Below are 10,659 nucleotides of genomic sequence, written 5' to 3'. Positions count from 1 at the left end.
AAAAAAAAAGGTAGCAGCCAGTCTACAGGTAACTTGGCAGCAGTTTATAGATGAGACAAAATCAAGGTGCTTAAATTTACGTGACGGTCAACATTCATCCCAACAAAGGGAACACAAAGATAAAACTAACCTCTCTCAGATGCTGTTGGACTCTTAGCTAATCACTTACAGTGAGTACAGTTCTATTGCAGTTTTCTTTTTCAAGTTTTGCTGGAATAATTCAGCAAATTATTTGGGACGCAGGAGCAAGGAAAGGGCGAAACTCAACATGAGCTACAAACTGATTCACAGCTAAGTTAACATTTAGAATCTAGCTTTCTAAAACAAAGATTTTAGAGCATCATATTTTCATGGCATAGGACATCAATTTTGTTACATGTGACACTTTATTCCAGTTTTCTGCCAAAATGCATGGGCTGAAACAATTGTTTTTTGGGGTGTGGAAAACACTTGCAAATTTTAGCTCTTAATTCCTCAATGCCACTGGCTCCAGCAAGAGACCAATGGAAGGAAAGTTTTAACTGCTGTAGGCAGGATTATAAATTTGTACTTGTTAGCTGTAGAATACTTGCTTTTCTGTGAAAACAGTAAATATTACCTCAGTTTGAAGTTTAATACAGTACTTCTCCCTGAAACAACACTGTACAGCAGTCTGCCTCAGTCTCTCCAACCACCAGGCAGACAGGGTATCTTACACAGGCACATCAAGTGGGATTTACATTTTTGAAGAAAATCTTTCAGCTGCAACCATCCTTAGCAAATTGAAAGGAGTGCAACCATAATCCCATACTCCTAGATTTCATATTTTCCTTGGAAAAAGACCCACACAGTTATCTCACTCTGTCAAGACATGATTGCCCAATTTGTTTTCAAGCAGCTGTTCTTAATAATGGTCATTCCAGATCCTGTAAGTTTATTGTGCTTCCAGTGAACTGGGAGTTATCAGAACCTGCATCATCTTCAGTGGAATTGTGTGGTTCCTGTTAAAGCAAACAGACAGCATGAAGAGTTCAGTGCTTTCACCTCTAGATGCTTTTAATGCTTATCAGTAAGATTACCTTGACATTTATCCAACATCAGAGAAATGCTTTGAATGGTTTAGAGGAAACCCAAAGCTTTCCTGTTTTGGGGACCCACTCAAACTGTGCCGCTACAGTTCAAACGGTGCCTCTACAGTTTTTCTTTGGAACACTTCAGATGAGCATTACGAATGGAGATAAATTTAAAAACACTGACTATTTGCTTTTCCTCTATTAACTCTCTACCATGGCCAACAACCCTATTACTCTTCTTGTATTCCCTAGTTTTATCACAGTAAGGTGCTCCTCTCAAATAGAAAAGCTTTATTTTCTGTTCAGGAGAAGCACACTTGGTAAGATAACTGCATTGCACAGTTTATCCAAACCAAAGCCCCACATGGTCAAGTAGAAAATGTGGTTTATGTGCATGCTAATCATTCATTGCCACTCGGTTCTCAGCTGCTCCTGCTCACTAACATGCAGTTTACCAGAACAGCAGGTAATCCAACATTTATTCGAGAAGGCACATGAGGGTTTCTGCGTTCAAACAACACTGACGCTCAGTAGTTAACAAGGGCAAGTAGTGAAACCAAAGACTGCAGAAGCAAGCAGACTTTTTAATCTAACTGCCATCCCCATACAGACACCGCTCTGAAATCTAGGCTCAAGATTTTATTTCCCACTTCCCACTCTTCCTGTAGCCTGTTACATATCAGTTCTGATCCTCTTTCTTGACCCACTTAGTATCGGCAGGATGGGATCAGGAAAACGAGGATGGGGCACTTCAGTAATAAATAAGTAACATTTAGTTATTCATTACTCAGTAACAGAGAAAAACAACCACCTAGGACGTGTCAAAGGTTGGTAACATACACAAGATAAATCTTGCAGTGTAGAGTTATAAGTGAAATTAAACTCCCAATGGAAAACAAGGTATTTTCATTTGGCAGAACACCAGAGCGTTCATAGTAAACTCCTCCCTTTCCAGCTAGGCAATAAAACCCAACACCTCTGACATGCTGTACCTGAAGTATGTGAACAGGTAAATCCACTGTAAGCTGAGAATGTGATGAGGAGGACTGAGAGCTCAGCTGAAAGGGCAATTCTCCCTCTCCTGGGGAATCATCCTGCAAATGCAGAAACATGATGTGATTACAAGACCCCTAAGCATCTCAGCACAATATGGCAAATTTCACTCAGCCTCACAACCTTAAAATATCTGGTAAAGCTACTGCACTGTACTAGTAAGGCCTATATCCACAAAGACATGCGGAAAGCTAACTACCACTTAAATCTGAACCCAGCTCAGTGTACAACCTATTATCCTACCATAATCAACTTGGAAAATTGGCAAGATCTGAAAAAGGAGGGAACGGTTCATCTTCCAACAAACATTACATTCAGAAATATGCAACAAGTTTCATCATGTTGCTTGAAGCTGATACTTAACATGAAAGTTACAAACATTTACACACATCAGAAAAATAGACAGAGGAAGAACTCTGCCCATAGCTTTCTCCATACCTTATGTTGTTAGGAATAAAGTGGAATGAACTTACCCTCTGTCTGGATACTATACAGATATACACCTGGCCAAAAACATACTACTGCCACAACTCCACTAATCAGGCCACATGGATTACTAGGTATTTTTAGAAAAAAGTCTTAAGCTTTATTTCAACAGTTTAGAGAAGTAACAGTTTAGGCTGAAACTTCATTTTGCAGGAATCTTTTCATGTCAGTCTCATTTACAAGGTAAATGAGCAAGAGGTGGAGTAATGTAAGAATTGGGGGGGCGGTATCAACAAAGAAAAAGGCTGGAGGAAAAAGTCATACTCCCATGCATCCTCTAAGTTAATGCATACTAGTAATCCTTTCCTTTTGGAAGAACAATTACCCCATACTTTGGGACAGGAATGTAGTTTCACTGCTCTCATAACTGCCTCTCCAAACTGGGAAAATCCTAAGCCCTTGAAGGATCACAACTCTCACACGCAAAACAGAAGTTTGCTAAAACATTTAGTTTCACCACAGTGTTTCATGCTTGAAGTTGTATTCAGCCTAAGAAGCTGAACAGGATGTTCCCTACAGTTACAATGTCCATACATTCCAGGCTGGACTGAGTATTAGCACTAATGAAATAAAAACATCTTACCCATTTCCACAATGCAGCTGTTTGGGCCCCAGCAGTTTTATGATCAAACCAGCATTGTTTCCAGTTATTTCTAGACCTCTCTAAAGCCAGCTTCATACACCCTTTCCAGCAAAAGTGCTTCTTGCAGGCAAATGCCCTAATGGACATTGTACAAACTGCAGACCTCAAGACCTCGTCTAGGAGCAGCAGTACCTGAGTTCACAGATAGTCACATTCTTCCATAAACCTGCCGGTTTGCATAACAGAGAAGATGAGCATGTTCCTCCTTCTCAGCCCTTACCTGAAGAAGCTGAATTTGCACATACTGGGCTCCAGTGGCAGGGTCCCTTATTGTCAGCCCTCCATTTGGCAGAACTATGTTGCCACCAAGTCGACTGCCATGATTGGGTGATGAAAAGTTGGTAGGGCTTACTTTACCACCTTTGCTTTTCCTCTGACCAGAGCCAGATGCCCCTAAAAGAGATCAATTTCCATATTTAGATGGCCAGAAGAAATTTGTCAAAGTTTCCCGCTAGTATTTTTCAATTTTATGCAATTATTTACACTACACAGCAAATCACAGAATCGTAGAATAGTTTGGGTTGGAAGGGACCTTTTACGGTCATCTAGTGCAACTCCCCTGCCATGAGCAGGGACATCTTCAACTAGATCAGGTTGCTCAGAGCCCTTTCCAACCTGACCTGGAATGTCTCCAGGGATGGGGCATCTACCACCATTCTGGGTAACCTGTGCCAGGGTTTCACCACCCACACTGTGAAAAATTTCTTCCTTGTAATGCCTGGAACAGTGCAATATAATTAAGCACCATCTGATAACTGCTAAAAGGCCAGACAGCAATCAGCTGATGAACTCAAACTGCTGACTGAGCATCTTTTTACATGAATGCCATTAAAGCCACATCACAAACTGCTAATCTTAGGGCTCACCCCTGTGGTAGCACAGAAACATCAGCATATTTGTGAAGTTATAAAAAGGAATTAGGAATTAGAATTTCATTTTCTATTTTTAATTTTGCAACTCATTTCCTGAGAAGTCATGTACATAATTTTTCCAAACTCTAAATACAGCATAGTGAAGCTCATCTATTTCCAAAAAGATTTCAAGGACTATTAGGTAGAACAGGCTACGAAATTACAACTATCACCACCTTAAGCATTTTTCACTTTAAAACAAGATGAACCAGCTGCTTGTCTCAAGCCAAAAACCTAATCAAAATTAATGTAAGGATACAATCCTGTCAGCTGTTTCAGGATTTTTTTAATTTTGTTTTTTGAATCTATAGTAAATAAAAGGCTTGAGTAACTTCTTTTTAAATGCTGAACTTCCCTTTACAGTGTTTATTCAACCTAGTTAAACCAATTAGAAATACAAGACTCTTTAGACCACTTTGGGAAGCACATAGTAGCATTAAGGCAACAGCTGGTGAACAGTGCACTACTGGGAGTCTTGAGTAGAACAGAAATTGGAATTTTCTGAGGCCATTTTAGGAGACATGCAGATTAAGTGCAATCATCTGTTTAGACTAATGTCCAAAAAACATGTTTGATGATACATGCACATGTTTGGTAATATAAACACTTTTAGAACTAGCTTCATAAAGCAGTTATCCTTCCATGTGAAAATTCACTGAACAATTTCTGCAGGTATGCCTTTTACAAATACAGAAACATGACAGTGCTCAATTCAGAATCAGTCTCTTAACTCACCTTAAAAATTAATACCTTCCACCTCTGAAAACCAAGGTGATAAGAGACAGCAAGGAAGAACTAAACTATACATATATATATATGTGATGTTCCAGCCCAGCCCCAGGGGTATAATTCACATCAGACAGCTTTGAGTCGAACTACAGTTTAAGAGAAAGAGGGGACAGCTGAAATCATGACCTAAACCTCACCCTGCACAAGAACTCTCTACAAGGCTAAAATCTAAGAGAAAGGTTTGAGTGAAACACAGAAGCAAAACAAATCCAGCTGATGTTTTAATTGTCTCTACTGAGTAAAAGAGAACCCACTAGGTAAGACCAAAAGCATAAACAGACAGCAAAGTTGCTTCATTTTTTTTTTTAGTAAGAAAATAAAAAGGAGATGAAGAGATGGAGGGATAGCGTCATGAAACATACGGTGCAGATTTCTTTGTGAACTTACTGTGAATTTGATATTCCACAGAATGTGATTAGACTGAGTAACAGATGGTATACCACATGCATAATTATTTTAACTAGCAATAAATCGTATGGAATGTTTAAGAATGTACTCAAATACCTGCTCCCATTTCACTGCCCAAAACCCTAAATAATTGTATTTAGTAAATTTAACAAAATTAATGGCTTCTCACCTGTGCTGCTTCCATTCCCTTTTTGTTTTCTTTTCTTGGCTAGCTGAATGGCTCTGTAGTCTGTTCTCGCAGACCCACTGCTCTCCTAGTAAAAAAAAAAAAAAAGCTAAGAGATGCAAAGTTTTTTGAATGCAAGAACAAACTGAGACAATAAACAAACGCTAATGAGCTCCCAGTTGCAGTTATCTTTTATACTGCAAACACTTAATTCTAGTTTCCCATGCTCTTCTGATTAGAGTTTCAACAAATTCCCTGTATGTACTTAATATCTGGAGTTCAACACAGAAGGAAGTTAGCTCCACATCTGTAAGCGTTCAGATTTTTAACATTTATTTTTTCATGTAAATAAACAGTTTAGTCTGCAAATAATACAGTAAAGCAGAAAGAGTACTTAAAATGGGAATGAGGACTGAGATGAAAATGTTGCAGTTACTCTCCCAGCCCAAATCTCCCTGGAATGAAATGCACAAGACATACTATGTATTCTTGGGTATTCTTGTAAATGCCATGTCATCCTTCGAAAGATGGCTGCTTGTTTTTTCATCCTTTATTTTGAAAGGTTCTCCCTTAACTCCCCCCACCAGAATTCCAGTATTTCTTAAGAGACTTTATCACCACACTGAATCTACTTCTGACAACACACTATTCAACATAACATTCTACCTCCTTCATCAAAAAAAGCCAAAATGCATGATCTGCAAAATCCAAGAGAAAGGTCTCCCTGTAAGGTATAAGTAATAATGGATATCCCCAAAGTCAGGGTGTCTCCGTCATCTAGGGGTAAAATGAACAGTTACTGCATACCAAAAATGAGCTGCCAGTCACTGTGCCAAGATCCATTTCTTTCTGTGCACTGTAGCTCCCTGGAGGGTTGGAGAAGACAAACTGTGTCACTACTTTGCTGCCCTCTTGCTGACCAACAACGTCCGAGCTAGGAAGCAAATTCCTTTCAACTTTAGTTGGCGTTAGTAACTCAGGCACATTGGTACCACCAAGGCTACTAGAAGGAGTCAAAGTGGCTGTGTCAATTGTTAAATTATTGCTGGACGTCAAACCGTGCACATCTTGACTGGAATTCCTCACCGACAGAGATGCTAACGAACCCAACGCTTCCGCATTGACAGTCTGTACATCATCCAAATTTAAAGTGCTTTGCTGTAGAACTGTTGCACTGGTTCCCAGCAAGAGAGAACTGTCCAGGCTCTGCGGCATATCACTGCTAGCCACCAGTATCAAGGGATCGACTGCCTGGCTTAAAGAGTTGTTACTGACAGGCAGGTTTCCTCCGAGCGTTGAGCCCACCGAAGCAACATCGATTGTGACAATTCCAGAGTTCACTAGCGCCATATCTGTCGCAATTCCAGAATTGTTACTAGACACGTTGGAGAACAGGGATACGAGGTCTATGTTGCTGAGATCACTCTGACCCGGACTAGTGAGTTCACTGCTGGGTGTGAGGGAGCTGGTTGCTTCGAGCTGAGTTAGGAGATCTGGAAGAGAAGGGTTTGATTATAAGACAGACCTTTCATCAGACAATGGGGAGGAAAAATATGAATGATCAAAGGAGGAACCTTAAAACTCTAGATTCTCAGCCTACTAAAACACTTTCCAACTTCTCTATAAGTAGATTTAAGGGAAAAAAACTCATTGAAAGTTGTTCACTCCTTTACTGAGAAATTTCAGTTACAAAAGCAGTTGCCAAAAGGTAACACTAAGGCAGGCCAGACCAAGATAAGTTGTAGAGGAGTGGAGAAAGAAGTGCTTTTAGCCCTTGCTCATATTTTACAGATGGCATGGAGAAGGACAAGCTCTACTTCATTCAAACAAGCTGCAATTTCTCACAATTTCACACAGGTCAAGCTTAAGTCTCACTTTCTGATACTCAGTTACAGGTCCCACTGAAAATTTTAGGGGGAGAAAACGAACTCCAGTCTCAGTGAAGATTCTGCCATTCACATCAATGGGGTTTAGATTTCAACACCCTTAAACACACATTTTCCTTAATAAAACATTTAGTTTTTCCATTGCACCCCTCTTATAATTTGAAACAAATACTCTACCTGGGCTGAAGTTATGCTGTTTGACCATGTGCGTCTTCATACTGTGTTTGGAAGTGAATAATTTATTACAGCTAGATACAGGGCAACGAGTCTTTAATGAGTCCACATCCTGAAGATGTTTTTTGGAGTGAATATACAGACTACTTCGTGCTGAAAATTTTGCACAACAGCCTGCAAGAAGATATACAAAGCTTTAAAGTTTCACCTAATTTCAATTTGATGTTCATTATTTAGTGTCTTAACAAAACAAAACAGAGTAGCTCTGCAGAACTTTCTTTGCTATTTTGCAGCACCTGTGCATACATTCAGAGGGATTGGAAGAAAGCCAAATATACTGAGGACATCTCAGTGAGTAGGATAGTTCAACAACCTGTTTCTGAAAACAAGAAAACCTTAAGTCATTCAGTGTAATGCACAACCTTTCCCCACTATGGCATCTTAAATGTAAATTCTTCATGATGACTTCTGGCAAAACCATTAAAAGGAGAAACAATAACCAGCTAGAGCTGCTTTACTTTATCAAGAATATTCCAGATCAGATCCAAAGTCTTTGTTCCCGGAGTCCCACTGAAGTGATGGCGGCAGTGCTAAGAAACCCACGGAGCATCAGTGTGGCTCCCATACGACCACAACAGATACCATTCACACGGCCATCCACCAGCCTAGCAGCAGAGACTACCACAGCACAACCACTGAACACTCGAGATGAAATGTCACAACAGCAAAACGTGGCCTTGAAGATGTTGGACAGGACCACTTTTCATTACTTCTGATGAATCAAGTGAAAAAGGCAAGCTACGGAAACTGAGTATCAGAAGTAGGATTTTCCATAATAAAGTAGTCCTGTTCATCATAAAGGGGGAAAAAAAAAATAAGCAAGCTAGAGCACGAACCAATGTTTTCTCTGCAATCCATAAATTTGAGAATGATCACTCATTCAGTTACATGTCTTCTGTTTACTTTTACCTCTTCAGACTCTGTTAGAAGACTCATGCTAAATTGTTCCAATCCTGCAACAAGCTTGTGTTTGGGGAAAAGGCAAACAATCTTTAGGCATTACACACATTAATTACAAGGTAACACATATGACAGTTGAACAATACCTTCTACTGGACACTCAAATGGTTTTGTACCAAGGTGAGTTATACTGTGGCCTTTCAAGTGTTCTGCTCTTGTGAAGGACTTCCCACAGCCTTCTACTGGGCACATAAATCTCCTGTCATCTTCGTGTTTCCTACAAGGGAAGGAAATTGCCATTAGCATGATTAAATCCACTGCTGCTCAAGCAGTGGAAGAACAACAAACAAACAGCAAGTGACAGGTCAGTCTAATCAGAAAAGGCTACCTTTTATGTCTCAGCAGCTTGGACATACTGGTGAAAGACCAGCCACAGCCTTCAAAGTCGCAGATAAAAGGTCTTTCGCCTTAAGCAAAGAAAGGTTACATTAATAATCTAAGACAGAAATAAACACTGCACTGGAAAATCTCAAAAGCTGCTTAAATTGAATTAATTTAAGGCAAGACGACTCTACCACCCTCTCCTGCAATTCACTGCAGAGTACTGTGATGCCCCTTCCCCCTCGTACAATCTGAGTCATCTTTTAACCCAAGGCCATCACATCTTTCCCTATGGACCTGGGAACACAGATAATTATCAATCCACCTCATATTAATCTGAGCTATCTTGAAGGTGCTTCAAGAACCAATAATAGCATTATTCAAAACAGAAACACTGCTGAAATGTTTTTTTCCTGTTTCCATGACCTGTGATTATATGTCGATTACAATACAGTGAAGTACGTGAAGTTAGTTTCCATCATGTCTATGAACTTTCACTTAACAAAAGTGACATTTAAGAAAACAACAACAACAAATAAAACTCACACTGTAAAGTCATGAAAGCAGGAAAACAGAGGACAGGAGAGAGTACACATAATTGTCTTTAAAATAGTAGAAGGCTGGATTTCAGCTTAGCAGTGGTCCTTGCAAGTCAGGAATGCTTGCTTGAACTGAAATTTATCTTCCAAACCTTCATACATACATTCCACATGTTCTGAGAGTTTTTTAGTCATTTGTTTTGACCAAGATTAGAATTTACACAATGTTTTGAATGTCTATGAACTTGGAAATAGAGCTAGGATAACTTTTCTGAACAGAGTTCACATGCCAAAGGCTACAGCTATGCGTTTCCATAATTACTTCGCATTTGGCAAGTTCATTCAGTGCACTTCTACCCCCCAGAAGGCCAAGAATCAAACATTTTCACTGGCTCCAAATAACTCATGTCATCCTTTCTCTCTTCACGACTTTCAGTTCTTCCAGTGAACTGAAGCCCACTCTCCACATACTATCTTCCATGTACTTCCCTAGGCACAAGTCACCCTCATGAGTACCTGTGTGACTCCTCATGTGGATTTTCAGTCGGCAGGCTTTGTCATACTGCTTGTTACAGCCAGGGAACGAACAGGAGAACTGCTCTTGCTCTCTGAAGTGGGCTCGATTATGGGAGAATAACGCACTCACCGTGATAAATGTTCTTTCACAGCCTAGGGAGAGAAGCGAAACAGTGCATCAGCGTGACAGGAAGACGAATCAGGAAAATTGCACTTTTCTCCCTCACAACTTTTAGTGAGAGGCCTGCGTGATCCTCTTTCCAGGATATTACATCCTGCCCCATGGAAAAACCACACAGTGCAATCCTAAACTACGTCACTCCCAGGGATTACAATTATTTAGCCAAAGTGGTCAATCAAAACACGTACAGCCTGGTTTAAGGCACACCCCTGAGAACTTGTGCTGTGACTTCATGCGTTTCACCACACCAGCACAAAGCCACGCATAAGCTTGCCAGCGAAGGTGCAGCATCCTCCAGCTCCCAAATTCTCCCTCCGATAACCGAGGTGGCGTGGAGCAGGACCCTTCCTCAAGACTCCGGGAATCCGCAGGGGAAGGAGGGGCAGCGGGGAGGAAAAGGGAGCTGAGCCGCAGCACAGACGCGGGGAGGGGATCTCATCCTGGATTCTGGAAGGGTAGGGAAGGGGACCAAGCCCGGGCGGCGGCTTACCGGGGAAGTCGCAACGGTAGGGCC

The 10,659-nt window shown here is 40.7% G+C and overlaps 1 protein-coding gene across 1 annotated transcript; it reads right to left on the bottom strand.

Moving 5' to 3' along the window:
• Positions 1 to 367: 367 nt before the first annotated feature.
• On the bottom strand, positions 368 to 10,654 carry ZXDC (ZXD family zinc finger C; the record flags this gene model as incomplete). The annotated part of the gene is made up of 10 exons (XM_010286316.1): positions 368 to 980; positions 2,045 to 2,146; positions 3,455 to 3,627; positions 5,512 to 5,596; positions 6,316 to 7,001; positions 7,572 to 7,742; positions 8,675 to 8,805; positions 8,917 to 8,995; positions 9,965 to 10,117; positions 10,636 to 10,654. Coding segments are annotated over 10 exons (1,686 nt in total), but the record flags the coding sequence as incomplete, so codon positions are not given.
• Positions 10,655 to 10,659: the final 5 nt, after the last annotated feature.

This window comes from Phaethon lepturus, unplaced genomic scaffold, assembly GCF_000687285.1.
Source record: "Phaethon lepturus isolate BGI_N335 unplaced genomic scaffold, ASM68728v1 scaffold56940, whole genome shotgun sequence".
Taxonomy (NCBI): Eukaryota; Metazoa; Chordata; class Aves; order Phaethontiformes; family Phaethontidae; genus Phaethon; species Phaethon lepturus.
The sequence above is the reverse complement of the archived record's forward strand: the minus strand, read 5'-3'. Positions and strand labels throughout refer to the sequence as shown.